This window comes from Papilio xuthus, unplaced genomic scaffold, assembly GCF_000836235.2.
Source record: "Papilio xuthus unplaced genomic scaffold, Pxut_1.1 DF825355.1, whole genome shotgun sequence".
NCBI classification, from domain to species: Eukaryota; Metazoa; Arthropoda; class Insecta; order Lepidoptera; family Papilionidae; genus Papilio; species Papilio xuthus.
In genome coordinates, this window is record NW_013533294.1 from 200,126 (window position 1) to 222,880 (window position 22,755).

A 22,755-nucleotide genomic window follows, 5' to 3' on the forward strand; every position below is an offset into this window, starting at 1 on the left:
CGTGTCCTAATAATATTTCATTGTAATTACGAGTTAATTGTATTAATTTTGATATTTTTAGGTTTTAGAAATTACTTATTTTACTTAAGATAATATTCTATATTATCTGAAGGGGAGAAAACTAAACGTGGTATCCTAAAATTAATTATTGTCTTTAAATTAATTAAAAACTGATCAATATAAAAAAAATATTTAATTTTAATAGTAGTAATTTTTTTGTGTTTAATTAAAAAAAATATTTTATATAATCTACATTCGTTAGTAACTTTAATCTGTGCACACTTAACATAATGCATAAATGTCATCTGTCAACAAAAAAAACTCGCCAATAGAATATTTTATTTTGTAAAAATCGATTAGTTTTTTTATTAGTAGAAATTAAATCATTTCAAATACTTTATCTCCTTACCGTGCAGTTTATTTGTGTGTAACAATGTCTGAGTATCAATTTGACGTAATAAAATTGTTAAAGTATAGGAAAATGGGTATATTTTCATGTCAAAGTTGATAATTCTTTTGTGATCATACATGATAAACTTTATGACGTATTGCTGGTTTATATTTTTAGTGTAAAGAGTTTGTGAAAATATGTAAGTAACCTGAAAACATTTTATAATCTATTTTTGTAAAGAACAGTAAGAATTGTAGGTTCATTTCTTCGTATAATCTAAAAAATTACTCGATTTATATGACTTCAAAAAGCACTAAATACATATATTGTATTAAAAATAATGTATTAAATATGTTTTCCAGATAAAAATGGAAACATCAATAAAATCAGAAACTGAAAGGAATGAGGAGGGCGAGGAAACTGCGGCAGTCTCCCCAGCGCCCTCTGGACCTCTCAAATTCATCAGCGTAACAAGTTCTATACTGACAGAGGAACAACGAGAGATGTACGAATCAGTTCTTTCAACATGGAAACCAGTGATGTTTCCCAAACGTACCAAACAGTACATCTGCCAGAGATGTAACAAAGAATTTAAAAACTACCAAAATCTATACCTTCATACTACAAGAGTACATTCTTCCGAAGATTCTGCGGTGATCTGTGACATTTGCGTCAAAACATTTAAAAATAAACACTACTTATACATGCATAGAATGAACAAACATTACTCTGAATCGGAAAAATGTTACTGTCAGTTCTGTTTCCAAGAGTTTCGCACAAGGAGGGCTTTACATATGCATGTTAAACGTGCCCACCCCGCCACATTACCAGAAATAAAGTGTCCTGTATGTGGTAAACAGTTCAGTGTACCGTACAAACTACGTCATCACATGGATTCATGTCACATCGAAGATAAAGATAAATATCAGTGTCCTCTTTGTCAGAAACTTTACAAAACACATTTGAACTTAAACAGACATCTACACTTCCAACATTCGCAAGTTGAAAGACACCAATGTGTGTTCTGTCCGATGACATTCAAATCTCGTCATCATATGAAGAGACATATTTTAAATATACATCCCCCCTTAGAATCTAAAGTCCAATGTCCCGAATGTCTTAAAGAGTTTAAGAATGATCAATATTTGAAGGAACATATGCAAGTTCATACATCACTAGAAAATAAAGTGAAATGCGACCAGTGTGATAAATATTTCCATTCAGCTGTACGTTTAAAGAAACATAAGAAGATAGTACATCCAGATAAACCTAAGTTGCGTTGCGAGAAATGTGATAAAGAGTTTGCGCACGCGCATTATTTGAAGCGGCACAACAATTCTGTGCATTTAGATGTTGATGAAACTAAATATGAACACGAATGTCCTCAATGTAACAAGAGATTCAAGATTAAAAGATATTTGAATAACCATTTACAGAGACATGAACAGCAACATTTGAAACGGATCTCACAGATGGTGAAGACTGTGATGGGTGATGAACGTAAAGCTGGTAACCCACCGAAGAGAAGGGGTAGACCGAGGAAAGTTCACAAGGAATTTGAATTTATAAAATGTGAACCTGTTAGTAGTTCCGAATCTGAATCTGATGATACTGAAAGTGAATCTGAATGAAATGTTGTGTCTTTAAAAATTGGGAATTGTGGTATTTTTGTTCTTACATATGTGTTGTGTGTGAGCTAGACCTTAGTCAGTGCATAGTGACCTCCCACAGCCCAAAGTAACATTTCTAGAGGTTCGGAATAGTAACAAGGTTAGTAAATATCAAATAATTTACTAATATTTAAGATATGAAATAAGCGGGATCTGTGGAACTGTGGGTTTCCGAGGCCAATATACAAGTTTTAAACAATGTTTTATACAGAGATTTGTCTCAGAAACCCACTGTTAAAGAAATAATTTTTAACAGTGCAATAAGCTTTGTTTGTAACGAAATTTAGGATTACTGTTGGACACGGATAAGCGAGAAATTTTTATGAGGGACAACCTCCATAATCGAGAAACCCTGTTTAGCAATAATATGGTGATCCCTTGGACTCTTGCTTATCAATGTTCAACTATATTATGTATGAGAGATTTTTCTTATTAATGCTTGTAGATAGAAATAATCTCAGAATTTTTACACTATAACATAGATTATATAATGTGTATAAATTAATTTGTCACACAGATGTTAAGTGGCCCCTTAGTGATCAATTAATGTTTGAATCAGGAATTAGTAGTATTTTCAAGTTGGTATGAACTTGTGATTTGTCTTGTTTTTTTTTTTGTTTAAATTGTTACCAATCAGTTTGTAATCTTACTAGTTATATTGTGAACGTAATTCTTTTGCAACTTTTGTCTTATATCAGTTGAACTTTTGCCATAATGATGATTTAAAGTAAATTTTGTCAATTGTTGAGAGACGGTCGGAATAATTTTTTTATGTACATTATAAAGCTGGGATTTGTACTAATTAGACATATTTTTAAGTGTTAGTTATTTTAGAAAATATATAATAGTAGTATAGATAAATGTTTTCATATATTTAGATGTTTTGAAATAAATGTATATACACTTTTTAGTAATAAACCGGAGGCCTCATTAGAGTCTTATCTTCCTTTATAAGAAAATGGGAAGAGGAAGTGGATTTGATGGAGGAGATACATAGTAAGGGGAAATATTCCCTTTCTATGCGTTCCTCTATGTAGATTAAAGGTGGGCAACGCATTGGCAATTGCAGATGCTTATCGTCTCCCTTCACTAGAATATCTTTTTCATAAAATATTTGCTTTGTTCTTCCTCTTTGTAGTAATTTCATCTTTGCTGGATTTATTCATGTTGGGATATGACTCTTTACATTGTGTAACAACTTGTAAGGAAACATGTTTTTACTGTAATTTACTTTGAAGAAATACAGTTAAATATGTTTTTGTACAACTTGATGGCAATGTATGTCTTACCGTTGGTTTCTGAGATCATATTTTTTGAGATCGGATTTTGGTCTAAGAAACCCACGGTTAGTGTTTGGTAGATTTTTTCGATTTAACTAATCTTACTCTAAAATTAGCTAAAACTTATTCGATTGTCATATCTTTGTATATTTTAAGTAACATTTTTGACAATATTTGCTTAAAAATATATCATATTATTTTTAATTTTAATATGAGTTGTTAATATTAGGTTTTTTTTTTGTCAAATTAGTTATAAATGTTGTATTTTCCTGGAATGTTGGTATTGCGTTTAATTAATACTTTGTTTCTTTGATTCGTAATTAAAATATTACATTTTAAAAAATTGAAATTTGTAGACATTAGAATTTTATAAATTTTTAATATAGATTTTGTAAATAATAAAATACTGACGCGTAAATAAAATTCTCTTTGAAAAAAAAATTCTCTTAATGTATTTGCTTTATTAGTACACTCTGTAGATTGTCACTTTATAGAATTAAAAAGTATTTCAGCTTCAAATTCTTTAGTATTTTTTTAATAAAATTGTGATTATATATAGGGTGTTTGTTATTGTAGAGCTTTAATATAAAATATATTAAAGTTATTGTACTTTGGAATACAAAAAGTTTTTCTAACCTAAAAACTTTTATACAGAAAAACGGGATAAAAAAAAAACAAAGAGTGGATAGACACGAAACGAAACTTGAAACTGTACATTGTTAGCTTTTTAATACACAAGGAAAAGTAAAACGTCGAAATTAATATTGTATGGCCGCGTCGCGACACAAAATGTTGAATCAACGCGAGTCTATTCTGTCACGGACAGCGATATGTCAACTGTATTTAGGGAACATACCCATACTACGTGAGCTATTTTTTTAACCCTACCACCCCTCGGTGACCTCTCGTAGTACATGCCAAGACTTGATTTAAAAAAAAAATTGACTCATACTCTTCTTTCTAGTATGCATACTTAAATTACTAGTGAATTATGTATTATAAAACAACAAGTAACGACTACGTGACTAAAATCTGAGACCCCCGCTCCTGTGACTGACCGTAGTGTTTTAAGGACTCCGGCCCCCCTCTAAACAGGTCACGTAGTATGGGTACGTTCCTTTAGCTCCGCCATCTTGAAAATCGTAGCAACTTTCTAATAACGATCTTGACAAATAGGCGAGTTTTGGCGACGTCAGAAATGTCGAAGACGCTACAGATGTTGAATCGCTTAGCGACTGATCTCGCCACTTTTCGATGATTTACGAAGAGATATGCAAATATTTTCGTCAACAAATCCCTGGTTTTGAGAAGTAAAAGAATTATAGTAACTAGTTGATTTATTAACGTGAAATTAATATTTTTTTAAAGTTTGTGTCTGTTCTGTTCTCTATTTTACGGTGGCAATAAAATTGACTTTGACAGAGAATGTTTTGTAAATTGCAATAGTCTGTTAAAACCATCAAAAATTGATAAAATACATATAAATATATTAATATTTTGTTGTAAATATAATATCTTTATTAAATTGTGCAAATAAACGGTTATTTGGAATATTTGTTTTATTTAAATACGCATATTTAAAATGTATATCATCAGCTCACTATACAAACCCCACTCTCGAGTCTCAGAGTCTACCCTAAGTGAGAGTATGTGATAGTGAATGCTGGTGCAGTGCAAGACTTGACACATATGTTTGTGTTTGTCAGATATGTGCAGCATCACGATGTTTTCCTTCAACGTAACAACACATTGGTACATGGCGTGATTCGAACACAGGACATGCAGATCACAAATTAAATACTTAAACCCTAAGCCACCGACGCTCTATTTTACTAATATTATAAATACGAATGTTTATATGTATGTTTGTTAGAAGATGTCTCCAGAACTGCTGCATGGATGTTAATGAAATTTGTCATACATATAGAACATAGTCTGGAAGAAAACATAGGCTACTTATTATGTTTTTTTTTTAACTTCGCGCGGACGGAGTCGCGGGCAACAGCTAGCAAATAAAGCCTACACATAATTGTGATTTAACATTGTCTTGTTATTCAATGAAACGAACTAAATTCACACAATTTTTTTTTATTTATACAGATAAAAAAAAATCATCAGTTTTCAAGACAATGGACATTGAAATTTAAAAAAAAACACGAAAAAATTACATGAAATATATTTTGGTAAAACTGTGTGATGAAAAATGTCCATTTCTTTTACATCTCCTCCCCTGTCATAAGCACATTCCTTACCCATCCTTTATTACAAAAGGAGAAGCGGTCTAAAATTGGCCTTTTTGTCAGACTAATGTTCTGTTATCATCTTTATTCTTCTGTCCGAGGTCAGGGTCCAGCAGTGACGTGGAAGTAGACCTCAGAGTTGACAGGTCCCTGCCAATCCTCAAACACCAAGTTGTTCTCTCGCTTAGCTATCGTTTCCACTAATTTTATTTGTTGATTCTCTTTCTTAGGGTACGTTTCCACTATCTTAAGTTGTATCTCCTCCGATTGATCCGGTTCCGGTTTTATCTGTCATAAATTAGACAATTTTTTTTTACAAAAAATATTAGCAGATTTTTGTTGTAAATTTACTAATATTTCTTTTACCATTCCAACTAAGCTCTAGGCTTGTGCTAGGATATGGTTTACGACAATAGTCGAATGTCAGGATTCGAACCCCCGACCTCGTGATCAGAAATCCGTACCCTTAACCATTAGGCTATTGACGCTTTGAAAATTTAAGACTATATAAATAAAAACAGTTTTAAACTACGTCACAATAGAATTCAAATATAATATGCGCTGTTCCAAATCTTACTAATATTATAAATGTATGGATGTATGTTTGTTACAAGATATTTACAGAACGGTTTAAATGGATTTTGATTAAATTCGGACATACATATACATTATGAAGCTTTTTTTAATTATGCACAGACGGAGTCGCGGGCGACAACTAGTAAACTCTTATTAATATAAAAAATGCAAATGTTTAAATGTAAGTTTGTAAGAAGATATCTCTAGAATAGCTGCATGTATCACACTGAAAGTTATAGATGTAGAACATAGTCTGGAAGAACACATCGCTGGCGACAGCTAGTAAAGTGTATACGTAGACACGTGTCTCATGTAGACACGTGTCACATGTATACACGTGTCACATGTAGACATGTCTCACTAAGACACATGTCTCACTAGGACACGTGTCATGTACACTCACCTTGGCGTTGCGGCGCACTTTGAGATGCACGAGACGCGTGTGTGTGCGCATGGCGGTGCGCTGTGTGAAGCGACGCCCGCACTCAGTACACGAGAATGGTTTCTCTCCGGTGTGAGTGCGCACGTGATTCATTAGTACACTTTTACCCTTTACAAGATATTTAATTAGTTAATTAAAAAATAAACTAACTTATCGAAGACATCGCTATCTCTTTGAATCTGTGGAAGAATACGAATGTAGAAAAACTGAAAGCTCTAAGTGGCGCTAGCACCAAGAGTTTGTAATGTCTCAGAGTTTTATAAAACATTCTAGCAATTTTATAAAAAAATATGCATTCCTTTTTATTATTAATTTATGAAATGTGTCTCCATAATATACAAGCATGTGTCTCGGTGGTGTTCAAGCACGTGCCTTGATAAGTATACATACAAGTCTCTATGGTATACAGACCCGAGTCATGACGATGTAGACACGTGTCTATGTTGTGTATAGACAGGTGTCTCGACAGTGTACTTGCACAAGTCTCGGTGGTGTATAAACACGAGTGTTGACTATGTGATTATGAGATTAGTGTCTCTGTGATGTACAGACACGTGTCTCTGATGTATACAGACACACGTATCTGTTGTGTACACTCACCCTGAAGGCGCGGCCGCATGTATCGCAGACATGCCTGGCAGGTGGTCGTGCTCCAGCGTGCACGGCGCGCACGTGCTTGTTGAGAGAGTTGCGCGTGGCGAGTGCTGCGGGACACTGAGTGCAGCGATGCGCGCGCACACCCTCGTGCTGGACACCGATGTGGTGACGAAGCGCGCGCTCGCTCGGGAAACGCTTCTCACAGCACATGCACGCGTATCTGTGTCATCTCATATCTGTACTCACTAGTTGTCGCACGTGACGAGCGTGACGAGCTTATGTAAATCTTACTAATATTATAAATACGAATGTTTACATGTATCTCCCCAACGGCTACTCCCCCCAATGGATGTCTCTCAGTAAAACATATTCTGGAAGAACACATAGACTAATTGAGTTTTTTTAATTCCCGCGTGACTGAACGCGGGCGACAATTAGTATTTAGATATTTATATAGCTGACTGTACAATTATTTTAATCCTTGTTCATATAAGAGTGAAATATGAATACTAACAGCGGTCGTTATAACCGGTTTTTTTTATGTTAACTTACTTTAGACTATGTGAGTCGACATGTTTTCGACTTTTCAGCAAATGCTGTTTCAAACTGTTTGGAGATTTGAATCTGTAAATATATAAACATATAAGATTTAACACTTTTTATATGTTTGTAAACTGTATATCAGGTATAACGACATCGGATAAAAATCGGAAAAAAGAAAGAAAAGGAACAGAAAGAAAGATAATACAAAGAAAGAAAAGAGATAGACAAAGAAAGAAAGACGAAAGAGAGAAAAGAAATAGGTAACAAAATATTAGAACACATAAAACATAAAAGACACAAAATGTGGCACTGACCTGGTGTCACATTCGACACAGTAATATTCCCTCTCATCAGAATGTTTCCTCTTGTGATCCCTCATCTGTGTCCTCGTCCTGAAGCGAGCGCCGCACTCCGCGCACACGTAGTTCTTCACGCCCTCGTGTATCCTGCAATGTGTGTCTTATTGTCTGCATCTACACTTCTGTGTGTGGTGTGAGGTTGTTCAAGACAATGTGAGGTCGTGTGAGGTGCTTTGACTATAGGCAAGTTATGAGTTACTTTGAAGCAGGCTATAAAGATGTAAGATGGTGTTGCGGTGAGGTCATGTGAGGCAGTATGAGGTATATTGGTAATAAAGTGTGGAAGTTAAAGAGGTCTGAAATAGTGTACGTTACGGGGAACTTGCAAGATAAAATCTTTGTTAATGTGAGGTCGTGTGAGGTCATAAGAGGTGTTAATAATAAAGTGGTATCATGCGAGAACCCGCGGTCTACACCGGTATAAGGTGTATTTATTTAGACATGAGGTCGTATGAGGTCTCATTACTTGGGCTCGTAAGACGGTATGATGGTTTTTGGTATGTTTGTTTGTGTGAGATGGTGTGAGGTAGTGTGAGGTCGTGTGAGGTGGTGTGAGGTACTCACTGCATGTGCTCGACGAGCGAGTCCTTGTTGACGAAGCTCTTGCCGCACTGGTCACAGCGCGGTCTGTCAGACTCGTGGTGATTACGAACATGACTACGATGTGTCTTCTTATTGCTGACAAATATTAATATATTAAAAACATACAGTCGAAACGGGATAAACGAGAACCGGGGGGTTGGAGAAAATCTTACTAATATTATAAATGCGATGAAATTTGACATAGATGTAGAACATAGTCTGGAAGAACAGATAGGCATATAGTTAATTAATTCCGCGCGGACTGAGTCGCGGTCGACAGCTAGTTCTCTATAAGCGAGATAATTTAAAAAATAAAAACCCCAACTTTCTATGACACTCTCTGGAAGACGACTCGAATGACAACTCACTCGTCAAAATCGATTTACTACTTTAAGTTACAGGTCAAATCGTAATCTACATATGTACAGTCAGGTCAATTCGCGGTTTTCCACTTACGAAATAAATTGCCTCGTTACTTGCAACAAGACGCACTCCACCCCCAATCTAACAAAACAAACAATTGGGAAGCGCAAATTTCATAATAAGCAACTTGTGTACAATTAACCAACATTTTTATACATACACACTAGCTGTCGCCCGCGACTCCGTCCGCGCGAGATGAAAAATAGATGTTGGCCGATTCTCAGACCTACTCAATATGCTTACAAAAATTTCATGAGAATCGGTCAAGCCGTTTCGGAGGAGTATTGGAACGAAAATTGTGACACGAAAATCTTATATATAAGATTTAAAATCTACGTTCTATTGGTATTTCAAGCGACTGTCACTATTAGATGGTATACCAGCAAATTCCCTGATAGTAGAAGAAACAAAACAACTTACTTGCTCACCTTGCCGCATTGGTTACACGTATATTGTGTCACAATGCCTTCATGTTGTGCGCTAAAATGACAAATATACTTCGTCAGAGTAAAGTAAATAACCTATAACATGCCTGCACACATCAGCTACCTTCCAGTTAAAGTCCCATTAAAATCTGTCTACATGTTCCGAAAATTACCCGGAACATACACAAACATACGGACATAAATACAGACAGACAAAAACTTAAATTTTTTTTATTTATCACCTATAGCAAAAACATCATTTTTTCTCAATATTACATACACTTCAATTTTATTAAAACGTATAGATTGTTTTTATTTCAGAAGTTTATAACCTTTTTAATTTTTTACACATAAATTACAATATCGATGAAAATAGAAAATACTATAACAGAGAGTTTCCGAGACCTAAATCCCCACTTACAACATATTGTCATCTCTATTTTATCTAAGTAAATGACAGCGATGACGATATGTTTCATAAAAATATTTCAGTTTCAGAAACTCACAATTAGTCATATCACAATGTCTAACAAAAGTCTTACATACCTGTAATGTTCCAATATAGATGCCCTATCAATCATCCTCCTTCCACATTCCAAGCATTCGTACCTACGCGTGTGTATCAGCGCGTGCACGCTCGCACTGTACGCGCTCGGCAGGTACATGTGGCATAGGGAACACTCGAATGTACCCCGAGACTGGAACATGTTGAGAATTGAAGATGGAACATGTTGAGAATTGAAGATGGAACATGTTGAGAATTGAAGATGGAACATGTTGAGAATTGAAGATGGAACATGTTGAGAATTGAAGATGGAACATGTTGAGAAGTGATGATGGAACATGTTGAGAATAGATGGATATGTTGAGAATAGATGGATATGTTGAGAATTAGTAAAGGAGAAATATTTATATTTGTGTCGACGTGTATATTTTTTTAAGTGTGTGAAGTTAAAATAACTTACAGGGCTATGTTTGAACATGTGGTTCTGCAATTTGCTCTCAAAATTGAAACCTTTGAAACAAAGTTTGCATTGAAACGGAAATTTGTCTGAAGCTTTACTTTCTTCCTGAAAACAAACATGAATATATTGTCGAAATATTAACAAGAAATTAGCGACCAATTTAAAAAAAAAATCAACATGTTTCTTGTAAAGGTATAAGTACTAGACTTTAGAGTAGATAAAGAATTTAAATATAAGCATTAAAGTAATTTTTTTATTATAACTATATTTTTTCTGAAAACAATCATTTTTTTTATTTTACCGTAAGGTTCAATTAAAAAAACTGACGCACTTGTATATTTTTTTTTAGAAAAATGTGATAAAAGTCACCTCTTTCATTTTAATTTGTTCTTCAGGATTTAAAATGATAACTCGTATTTTATTAGGATCTAGTTCCGGAGGTTTCCTTATTGATGTCTTACGTGATTTTTTTTCTTCAATACTTTCTAATATTTCATTTACTTCTGTGCTGTGGAAAACAGTTTATTTTTCTAAAGTTTTAATGTAATATAATAGATAGATAAAAGCGTCAATAGCCTAATGGTTAAAGGGTACGGATTTCCGACCACTACAGTCGGGAATTCGAATCCCGCCATTCGACTATTGTCGTAAAACATATCCTAGCACAAGCCTAGAGCTTAGTCGGTATGGTAAAAGAAATATTAGCAAATTTACAAAAAAAATCTGCTAATATTTAAAAAAAAATAGTAATAATAGTCTACATATAGTTGAAAACATCGTGATGCTGCACATATCTGACAAACTCAAACATATGTGTCAAGTCTTGCACTGGAACAGCATTCACTATCATATACTCTCACTTAGGGTACACTCTGAGACCTCCAGTGTGGATGTATAATGAGGTGATGATGATATTGTCTGTCATCCGGAGATAGTGTACCTTTCCAACAGTTAAAGATTGTTTCAAATAGGTTCAGGTTCGGAGTGAACACAAACAAATCTTTCCTCTTTATATTATTAGTATTAGTAGCAGGTATGTTTTACTTTGTTAAATGAAAAAAAAAAGGATTTTACAAAAATTACAATGAAAAAATTTGGAAATGTTTTCTTCAAACACCTATGTGTTTTTTTATTTTTTGCAGTTTGGATTTATCTATAATAGAAATTATTAAGAATCTACCAACACTTTCTTTTTCTTTCTCACTTTTTCCTCGTTAGTTTTTGTTCTTTTTCTTTTCCTGACTGATGATGAATTTATCTCTTCATCTTGTAATATATCGTTTTCATCATCTTTTAGTTTCGTTACATTTGATCTGTAACATATAAATAACAAATATAAAAACTCTACCATTATAAATGGAAGATGTTGGCTTTTTTTTAATTAAAGACTAGCTTTCGCCCGCCACTCCGTTCACATGGAATTAATAAAAAACATAATTATTAACCTATGTGTTCTTCCAGACTATGTTCTACGTCTATGTCTAAACATTCACATTTATATTATAATATTAGTAAGGTATATTGGCTAACACTTAAAAGATCGACTTTTGTCAAATAAGACTGTAAAATTTCAAATAATTTGTTAAACACTTTTGTGCGTCCCGGAGGCCTTTTTCTTATAAAGAAAGCATGGGAAGTGGAAGTGGACTTTCTGGATGAGAGGATGCATGGAAAGGGAATATATTTTTTTCTGTGCATCCTCTGCTCCGTCGAATAAAGGTAGGCAACGCATATGCAATTGCGTATGTCTATGGGCAACGGTCACTTCCCTATATCAGCGATTTCAGGTGACCGCTCGCTCGTTTGCCACATTATGATATAAAAAAAAACACTAATTTGATTATTTCCTTATTGTCATGTGCAAACTATTTTCTTTTATAAATTAAATGCAAAATTAGTATTGTTAGAAAACATAGTTGAATCTGGATAAGAGAGAAACCTAAGCGAGAGACATTGTCCAGTCCCAAAGACTCCATAAGCGAGAAAAATATCACACTTTGGATTCTTCCTTATCTATAATATATAAAGAAAATATATATCATTATATTACCTGTATTCTTCTAATGTCAAATTATCTTCAAAATCAGAAAAATGAGTTTCCTCTTTAATATTATCTTCAATTTTTTCAACAACCACACTGATTGTTTCCTTCACTGTATTTATTTGATTTTCATGCTGCAAATAAAAAAAAAACGATATTTAATACTTCGCAACAAAACAATGTAAAACAAAATAATTCTTAATTAATAAGGAAATATTTCTTGTTTTATCTTATTACTAGCTGTCTCCGTCCGCATGGATATATAAAAAAAACTTAATTAGTGTAGCCTATGTGTTCTTTCAGACTATGTTCTATATGTAAATTTCATCGGAATCTGTAGAGCCATTCTGAAGATATCTTCAAACAAAGATCCATCCATCGAAACATTCACATTTATAATATTAGTAATTTAGATGATGCGAGAAAGGTGACTAAACAGTGCCAAATGAAAGTCTATGGCTCTGCCTACATCTTTTGGTGTTAGAATTGAGTTAATAACTGACCTGTAATACTTTATGAAATCCATTCTTACTTCTGCCGTCATTATCAAATATTAGCGTTGTTGTGGAACAAAGTTGTGGACTCTCGTATTTCGTTAGTTCCGGATCCTGACCATCTATGGGGAACTGGAAAGGTACGGAGTAGATTATTACAAGGGTATAAAATTTCCAATGAAACAGAGTACATACATGCTTGTCAAACTGAAGGCATCCGTCACCCCTTTGGTACGTCAATAAATGTAAAATACTAGCGGACCCGACAGACGTTGTCTGACAATTTGACACTGCGATGGTAGCGCCGTCTGTCGAATCCAATGTAAAACATTCCTAAATCAACAACTACTAATAAATTAAAAATTAATTAAAAAACCATTGTCCAGCGGACAAAATTGTTAATCTAAACCATTCCCAGATCCCCTTGAACACACACAAAAAAATTCATCAAAATCGGTCCAGTCGTTTGAGAGAAGTTCAGTGACATACACACTCACAGAAGAATTATATATATAAAGATATGTAGATATATCTAAAAAAATAAGGTGCCTGTCTAAAATACTATATAGATAACTCAAGAACTGTTTCAGTTTTTATTAAAAAGAAATAACATTGCCTACAATTAATCATCTGCTCGTAGCGCTCTTAACTCTAAACAGAAGGAATATGAATTAAATTAAAATTGATTATAACATTGAAGTGACTGCTAATATTTTATCATAATAAGAAAGCATTAATAACCACAATTGTATCATACTGGACTACGGTTCAGGCAAGATCTATTGCTTTGTACTATACTAGCGGACCCGACAGACGTTGTCCTGTCTACACATCTTTAATTTGAATATATTAATATGAAGTTAATATTTGATGAAAATTGTGAATCTAAACCATTCACAGATCCCCTTGAACACACACAAAAAATTTCATCAAAATCGCTCCAGTCGTTTGAGAGAAGTTCAGTGACATACACACTCACAGAAGAATTATATATAAAGATAAGTAATATTTTAACTGACGTCATTTTTAAAAGTATTTTTGTCTCTGCTATGTATACATACCGGTGCACATCTTGTTATGTATTCGTACAATAATATGTTGGATCTCTGTAGCTTATGTTTAAACCGTACGGATTTTTGTAGCAACGCTATACATTCCCAGCAGATCCATTGCGGTAACCCATCAGATTCTGTTACCTGTAAATAGAACATGTAATATTTTTTTACATCTTTAATGAATTTACTGTCCTTTTTGACATATCTAAAGTATTTCTGTACCTTTGTATCCATACGATTATGATTATCATTTGATACAAAAGTATCTTTACATCATGCAATACGAGCTATCGCCCGCGACTCTTTTCGCGCAGTAGTAAAAAAAAACTTCATTATTAGGCTTTGTGTTTTTCCAGACTAATATCTATGCAGCTGTTCTGGAGATACCTTCAAACAATATGCATCCATCCAAACATTCCCATTTATAATATTAGTAAGATCTGCATGGTATTATTTTCAAATACACTAACAGTATATAATTTTTTGACATAAGAAAAGTTTTGATTTTGTGTTTATATTATTGTATGTGACAGGATTCTTATGGTAAAAAAATAACAATTATAATATAGTTGTTTATTAATACATAGAAAATTTCACTCACTGTAATTTCAGCTAAATCAAAAAATAATCCACTATACGAAATTATATTATTCCCATTTCTGTTTTTAGATAAACAACATCGACAAATCGTATTCAGCATTTCGATTTCTGGTTTTAAATCTTCGTTATTTGTTATATCTACTTCCATCTTTTATAATTTAAGTCAGAACGAGCAAAATATAAACACAGCTAAAAATATCAACTTGTGATGGTTTGAAAACAATATGGCGTCCCGCTTTGTCAATGTCAGTATTGCCACAGATAATTTTAATTTTCTATTAATCTGTACAATCGTTTTACTTTTATTTTAGGAAATTTCCAAGAAATCAAGATTAAATCTTTAAACTAAAGTTAATTGTAATGGTAAATACATAAAATAATAACGTACTAAAATGTACCTTAAATATCATTTTAGTGGTGCAAATAGTTTTTTCGATAAATCAAGTCGTTCCAACTATATTTATTTTTTACAATTATTAAAAACTAAGAAACAAGACACGACAATGAATTTGTAATATCGCGGTTAAAGAGAGTTTAGCTTTATATTAACTCTCAATTGGGATGTCAGGACATAATAACTGATTTGTGTTTTAAAAGGCGTTACAAAGCAGAAAATTCTGTCAACCCTGGTCTCCACCTGTCCGCCATATTGTTGTAGTGTAACTTCAAGAGATATCAACACACAAGTCTCTGTATTTCCTTGCTCTGTGCATTTAAATATTTGTAAACAAAATATATAAAATTATTTATTGTTAAATGCCGGGCATGGCCTAGTTATAGCTCAAACAGTGTATTTAGTTAACATGGCAGATATATTAGTATGTCGCATTTGTTTGTCGAAAGACAAGAAGTTGTTTAATTTATTTAAAAACAAATTGGCGGAACCATTTGAAATTCTTACTGGAATACAGGTTTGTACTATTTTAATTCTACATGTATGTAGAGATTTAATATTCTTCTCTACGTTTAGTTTATAATTAACTTCTGTTTCGTTCAATTATTTGATTACCCTTATTCTTTATCTCTTTTTAACTATACACCCTTCTCTTACAAGCTAGTGCAGTAATTTACTTTTTTTTATTAAAAATTATCTAATATTTCAGATATCAGAATGTGATGGTCTGCCACATAAGATATGCAGCTTTTGCAGTACTCTTCTACAGAAATGTGTGTCCTTTAAAGAGAAATGTTTGAGCAGTCATGAATTTCTTAAATACTCTGTGCTGGAACATGGAATGGTAAAGTCTTTGATTTTTTTTTATAGTAGGCAAAGGCTATATGGACTTAAGTCCAAGTCAATGCTAAATAGAATAAATATTTTTTTATTTTATTTTTAATAAACTTGTATGTAAAAAACATGTTGATATTTAATGAGATGATTCTGTGTTTCAGATATCCGTGAATTATCTACACACGTTTAATAAAGATTTAAATTTCTCACAGATAACTAAAACTGACACACTAACCATAGATAACAAGGAAGAACAGATAAAATTAGAGGATAATATTGACGAAGAAACTTTACTTGATACAAAAGTTGAAAGTAAAAAGAAAATAAAGAAAGAGAAGAGAAAAAAGATAAATGAAGTTATAAATTTTGAAAACGTAATAGTTAAGAAGGAAGAGGATGTTTTCGATTATGATGATTTGGATTTTACAGTGACAGATACAGTGGATATACATGAAGATATACAGGATGTTGAAATTGTAGTATTAAGTAAACAAGAACAAATAGAGGAAGTTGAATCGAGAAAAACATCTGTGAATTATTTGAATTCATTCTATAAATGTGATAAATGTTACAAAGGTTTTATAACTGAATCAACGTTTAGGAATCATATGGCAAAATATGATCCCGTGAGTTTTATCCATTTCCAATATAACATAGACAATTTTTTTATAATTATGTGAGAAATACAGCCACTTGTGTTCGCTAAAATAGTGAATTGATCACCTATAGATACTGTAAATGTAAACATGTTACCTAACGTGAATGGACAGGGGAAGGGACAATCAGAAATAAATAATTTCCCTGCCCTATTAAATCAATATCTTCTAATCCATTATAGAATAGTTGGAAGGGGATGAGAACTAAAATAATTACCCTTATTAGCATGTCCTCCTCTGTCAAATTCACTTTTCTCTTTCCAAACTTTTTTCATAAGGAAAGAGAATCACCACTGTTGCGGATTCTATTATGGGTATTTTAAATTGATTTTTATTTAAGAAAAACGGTGAATTTGTATGCGAGGTGTGCCGGGCGCGACGGCCTAGTGCGCGGCTGTTGCGCGCGCACGTGCTCTCCTCACACGCGCGTAAATACATTTGCAAGATATGCGGACATGTCTCGCGTGAAAGGTTTGTTTCTAGTGTGTTTTGAACATCGACAACTGTTCCACTGGACAGGCTATAAAGCGTGATATTTTGTGCCTATTTGATTTTACCAGTACACTTTTCATTAACCTCTACAAGCGCAGAAAATGTTGTTGCTTTCAAATGGCAGTTTTTGCCTAATTCCGATTTAAATACACCTCTTGAAGTAATTGTCGGTAATTCCATCGATATAAGTTCAAGTTTCCATAGTTACTAATTGTTGCTGTTAGCGCCAAAATGGCGAAAATCAAAAAGTAACCAAATATCACGGTTTATAGCCTCTCCAGTGGAATATGAAGATCGTTGCTTTTTTCTTTTCTCTTTTCTGGCTTTGACACAAAGTAATGGTTGTAGCTTTAAGAACTATTTTTGATTTAAGAACATATTATTTATTTATTAACTGATAAATGGTTAAATTAATCAATTTTGTTTGTAGTTACAAAGCAAAGGAACATTCAAATTGGCACAAAGGTTTTTCATTTATCTGCAAAATATGTGGAGCTTCCTTTGTGTAAGTATTTTTACTTAATCTTATACTAATACTAGCTGCCGCCCGCGGCTCCGTCCGCGTGGATATATAAAAAAACTTAATATATAGATAAGTTAAATAAAAAGCAGCTCTTCAAGGCATAAATTCGAAAAAAAAAAGAATAAATAGTATCCTATGTCCGTCTCCTGGCTCTAAGCTACCTTGTCACCAATTTTCAGTCATATCGGTAAAGCCGTTCTTGAGTTATAAATACTGTAACTAACACCACTATATATATATATAAATGTGAATGTTTAGATGGATGTTTGTTATTAGCTTTCTAGAACAACTCAACGGATCTCTATGAAATTTGTCATAGATGTAGAACATAGTCTGGAAGGACTTATAGACTACTATTTTTAATTCCTTGCGGACGGAAACGCGGTCGACAGTACCAGACAGACTATATTCTCTTGTGATACTAAAATATTTCTACCATAAACACTTTTTAATTAAAAATCACTATATTTTAGTAAATCTACAAGTCACCTGACGCACATGAGGTTACAACATCCTTCAAACAGCTCGTGTGACATTTGTGGGGAGTCATTCATTGGGGAACATGGACTTAAGATGCATAAACGACGCGCGCATAGAGACGAACAGGTACTCATCACACCGACAATATACCTGACTGTACATTTCACAGACAGGGGAGGGGACATATACAAACAGAATATTTCACCTTGTCAAATCCACTAAATTCCCATTCTTTCTTTATCAAAAGTGATTTAAAAGTAGTAGAGTCAAAAATTCGACCAATGAAATGACACGACCACACAGAGGACACGTCTCAAATGGAAGTAATTCCGCGTATAGTCTGATGAGAGCATTTTAGAGGACTCGTCTCGCCTAGTTACCCTGCCCAATATTTTTTTATAAAGCAGGGACAGGAAGGAGAAAGGAATATTTCAGAAGAAAATATACTCCTTATATGCATCCCCTCCCGTGTCGGTTAATGTAAGACAGTGTATCTGTAACTTTCTATGGGTAATGGTCACTTCGCTATTTTGGCGAATTTATGTAGTTGTATGCTCGTTTAGTTTTAATAATTAGAATTATACTGTTTTCGTTTAGGATCAAGAAACAAAAGTTGTATCCCACTGTGAGAAATGTTCCGCTGAGTTTTTTAATTTAGACGCGTTGAAGATTCATTTAGATGTTGCTAAGAATGGTTCATGTGATACTGAATTAAGGTAAGATTAGGTTTACGTTGCAGCATTTAAAAGCACCTTCCTACACAAGGTAACGTCAATCTTCGAAACCCAGAGATTTTAGTCGCAAAGACTTAATACAATGTCATAGAGGTAGAGGAGGTGTCGACATTTTTTCTTTAGTGGCCGATAACAGTCGCTCGCACCCTAATTGTCAAGATCGTTAAAGAGAATAGTCGCTACGATTCTCAAGATGTAGGACCGAATAGACGATATGTGTCGACGATGCAATGTGTAAACGCGACGTAATAATATTATATTTAAAGATTTACGTTGCTTTGAATATGAAGTGGCATATTTAAGTCTGAGAAGAAGAGTAATTGATATTTTGTCGGAATTTGAAATAAATCCAAATAATAGTATGCTTTAAAATGTTTGTTATTCATTTTTGTATTCGTTTTAAAATTTTGTTGCGACCATTTTTTATTTTTAGTTATTTTTGTTGAGATTCCTAGGTAAATATTTGCAGATGGTGTCCATATTGTGCTCTGGGTTTGGATACAATTGAAAACTTCAATGACCATATAAAGGTACATCAAAAGGAAATCGTCCCATGTCAAGATGTAAGTATTATTTATACAGGATGTTCCGATTTGTCGTTATACTTTTTAAAGTATATTTGTGTATAAAAAACTTTTTTGATATGTGTTATTAAAAACGAATTTTGATTAGCGAAGTCAAGTTATTGCATTACGTGCATAAATCCCCTAACTTGGGTCCAACCCCTAAAATTGTAGTCAAGCAACTCTAAAATCTTAAAACCCCGTTAAATAAAATCATGAATAGGTGTCGAAACCCTATAAATCCACCAACATATCAGATAAAAACGTACATCCGTGACTCTGCAGTGTCCGCGCACGTTCGCGACAGCGCGCTCTCAGGCGACGCACTACCAGCGCGTTCACCTCGGCGTCAAACTGCGCCACAACAAGCCCACACTCAAACACGTCTCTGAGTGCGCTGTCTGTGAGCTCTGCGGCAAGAAGTGTGTCGTGAGTACACCTCAATCATACACAAACACGATAAACGACATATTAGAAATAGAAAAAAACACTAAAAAAACTTTATGCTTGAAATAGATGCGTAATGTTGAATGTTCTAGTTTAGAGTCCAATCAGGAGTTGGGTTCCGCAGATATAAATAACTTTATGAGGTCAAAAGTGCCCTACGCGACGCTTAAATACAGGCAAGGGTCTAGTCAACGGAATGACGTGTTAAAACACATCAATTTAAAAATGTTTCTTCTAAAGATTGACCGACTGTTTGAATGCTCTTTCACCCAAAGATACCGACTCAAACATATCTTTACCTTACTAGCTGTCGCCCGCGCTTAGGTCTGCGCGGAATTAAAAAAAACTTAATTAGTAATCTTATGTGTTCTTCCAGACTATGTTCTATATGTATGACAAATTTCATCAAGATCTGTTCAGAGGTTCTGAAGATAATTTCAAACATCCATCCATCTAAATATTCGCATTTATAATATTAGTAAGAATTTATTTCATATTTTATATATTTTTGTTTGTTTTCAGTCTAAAGCTATCTTGACATATCATCAAAGGATCCACACAGGAGAGAAACCTTACCAATGTTCTCAGTGCCCGAAGAAGTTTGGTTTGCAGCAGCAATTGACGGTGAGCTTATAAACTGACTACTAATTTAAGTTTTTCAGGCGAGTGAAAGTATACGCAGCACACTAGCGCCCCCCCTGACAATGTCAGACCATTCTTGTTATTTTCCATGTTTATGTAAATGTCTTTAATATGACAAAACAGCAATATTATAAAAATAGAGATTGATAAGTTCGTAATATTATACAGTTTGTCCCGAAATTATGTGCGCAACAAAGTGCCACAGAGTCCTTGTTCGAAAATACGACGATTTAACCCAACTTAGCTATATCCAAAGTTGTTTAGCTTAGTCGCAAGAGTTTGCAAGTTATATAGCTTGAACCGATTTCAACGAAAGAATAAGTCATGTTGTATAGTAGAGTGTAGAGTGTCACAAGCGAGTCCGTCCGCGAAGAATTAAAATAAAAACTTAATAAGTAGTTTACGTGTTCTTCCAGACTATGTTCTATATATATGTTTAATTTCATCGAGATCCGTGCAGACATTCTGGAGACATCTTCTAATAAACATACATCTAAACAATCACATTTATAATATTAGTAATATTTTCTATTTTCGTTCAGATTCACATGCGTATCCACACAGGAGAGTGTCCGTACAAATGTCCTCATTGTCCTAAAGCATTCAAACATAAAGCCGCTCTCAACAGACACGACCGGGTGAGAAGAATCATTTTTCTATAAAAAATAACATTTTATTAATTTTTAACACATTTTTTTGACATCATATGTATTTAAAATATAATTTTCCACGTTCCTTTTCTAATATTTATAGACTTTATTTAAAATTATTAAGATAAAATAAATCTAATATAATCTAATATAATCTATTATAAATACAAATATTAAATCACCCCATATATCTTATTAGTTCTGTAGAACTTCACCGCTGCCGTCAGCGCCAAAATGGCGATAATCAAATAAGCACAAGATACAACAGCCTATAGCCTGTCTAGTATAGTACAGGTCAATGTAACTATATTAAAGATAAGCTGTTGTCTGTTTAAGCGCGGTATTAAATAAAAACTTAATAATTAGCGTTTATCTTCTTCCGGACTATGTCAAATTTCATTTTTGAGTAGTTCTGAAGATACATTCTAACAAACATACATATAAACATTCGCATTTATAATATTAGCAAGGTTTTTTATGTCAGGTGCACACAGGAGTGAAGCCTTACATTTGCCCTCACTGCGGGAAAACCTTCACGCAGTCAAACTCTATGAAACTGCACGTCAACACGGTACATTTGAAAATGCCCGACCCATACAGGAATAGACGGAAGAAGAATATCTAAATTTGTTTAATAAATTATTTATGTACTGATCTGTGTTTTTTTTTCTCTATTATTATCCTTGGAGTTAAGTATTAAAAGGTTTTTAACTTAAGATCTTTGAAAACCTTTTTCTAAAAAAGCGCCATGTTTTGTAGTATTGTTGGCAACAGATGTTCTTTAGTACCTTCGAATTGTGTAAGATGGCGTTATATTATATTCGGCAAATAAATTTTTTAGAAAGTTGTATGAAATTTTTGTTTTCCATCTCATCCTCAAACTTTTGTTTGTAAAGAAAATATTTAATCGTATAGTTTTCTCATACAAAAATATTCAGATTTAAGTAAAATTTCACATCCTGACATTGTTTAAAAGGTCTTGAAATGAAATTGTTTTAAATGGATTTTCCTTCAAAGGTCGTGTTATACATAATAATACATACAAATAAAGCTGCTTATATTTATTTTATAATAAAAAATGGTTTATTTTACTCATTATACTTTAAATACAGTTTAAACTCTACATAAAGAACAATTTTTGTCGTTATAAAGAGTGACCAAATTCTTAAATTTGATTTACAAATAATAATTTAATTCTCTTTCCCTGTATAACTAACAAAAGTAGCAATAACATTTTTAACCTTGAACTTGGGACCATGCTAAATAAATTCATCAAAATTACTCGAAAATCTATAAAATTTTGAGATCATCGTATATTGTGAAAGGCGATGTTGTAACGCAACCTACATGTTGTAGGTCGCACCGACCGTGAGAATAGAGGCTAACATGTTTGCATTAGTGATGTACATATATCGATAATATTAACAAATATCGATATTATTAAAACATGGAATAAATGTCGTGTGTTTTTAAACGATACTGGATTTAAAATTAATCGTAATAAGTAAATAATTCAATTTAATAATAGGCTATACTGACGTAGATATTGAAAATACTTCCTTTTATGCCTATTTTATACATTTAAAAGAAGTTTAGAAAATTCTAAATTCTAACATAACCTAATTCTAAAAGTGACATCTACTGCTTTTTTTTT

At 33.3% G+C, this 22,755-nt stretch overlaps 3 protein-coding genes across 3 annotated transcripts; 2 read left to right on the top strand and 1 right to left on the bottom strand.

Annotated features, from left to right (window-relative positions):
• The first annotated feature begins 333 nt into the window (after positions 1–333).
• LOC106126038 (zinc finger protein 93) lies at positions 334–3,501 on the top strand. The gene is made up of 2 exons (XM_013323500.1): positions 334–590; positions 754–3,501. Exon 2 carries the CDS (start codon positions 760–762, stop codon positions 2,020–2,022), a length of 1,263 nt encoding a protein of 420 aa, XP_013178954.1. The 5' UTR covers positions 334–590; positions 754–759; the 3' UTR covers positions 2,023–3,501.
• A 1,965-nt stretch (positions 3,502–5,466) lies between these two features.
• On the bottom strand, positions 5,467–14,903 carry LOC106126044 (zinc finger protein 2 homolog). Its single transcript, XM_013323506.1, has 15 exons — positions 14,685–14,903; positions 14,090–14,224; positions 13,038–13,160; positions 12,544–12,668; positions 11,678–11,806; positions 10,863–11,001; positions 10,494–10,598; positions 10,075–10,226; positions 9,524–9,583; positions 8,663–8,776; positions 8,054–8,185; positions 7,749–7,820; positions 7,200–7,416; positions 6,561–6,707; positions 5,467–5,869 (listed from the first exon to the last, which is right to left on the bottom strand). The coding sequence occupies exons 1-15, from the start codon at positions 14,829–14,831 to the stop codon at positions 5,684–5,686; spliced, it is 1,983 nt and encodes a 660-aa protein (XP_013178960.1). The 5' UTR covers positions 14,832–14,903; the 3' UTR covers positions 5,467–5,683.
• A 281-nt stretch (positions 14,904–15,184) lies between these two features.
• On the top strand, positions 15,185–21,755 carry LOC106126021 (zinc finger protein 2 homolog). The gene is made up of 12 exons (XM_013323469.1): positions 15,185–15,594; positions 15,787–15,921; positions 16,076–16,540; positions 16,911–17,041; positions 17,493–17,567; positions 18,059–18,191; positions 18,663–18,781; positions 19,269–19,362; positions 19,648–19,791; positions 20,332–20,433; positions 20,994–21,089; positions 21,586–21,755. Exons 1-12 carry the CDS (start codon positions 15,487–15,489, stop codon positions 21,724–21,726), a joined length of 1,743 nt encoding a protein of 580 aa, XP_013178923.1. The 5' UTR covers positions 15,185–15,486; the 3' UTR covers positions 21,727–21,755.
• Positions 21,756–22,755: the final 1,000 nt, after the last annotated feature.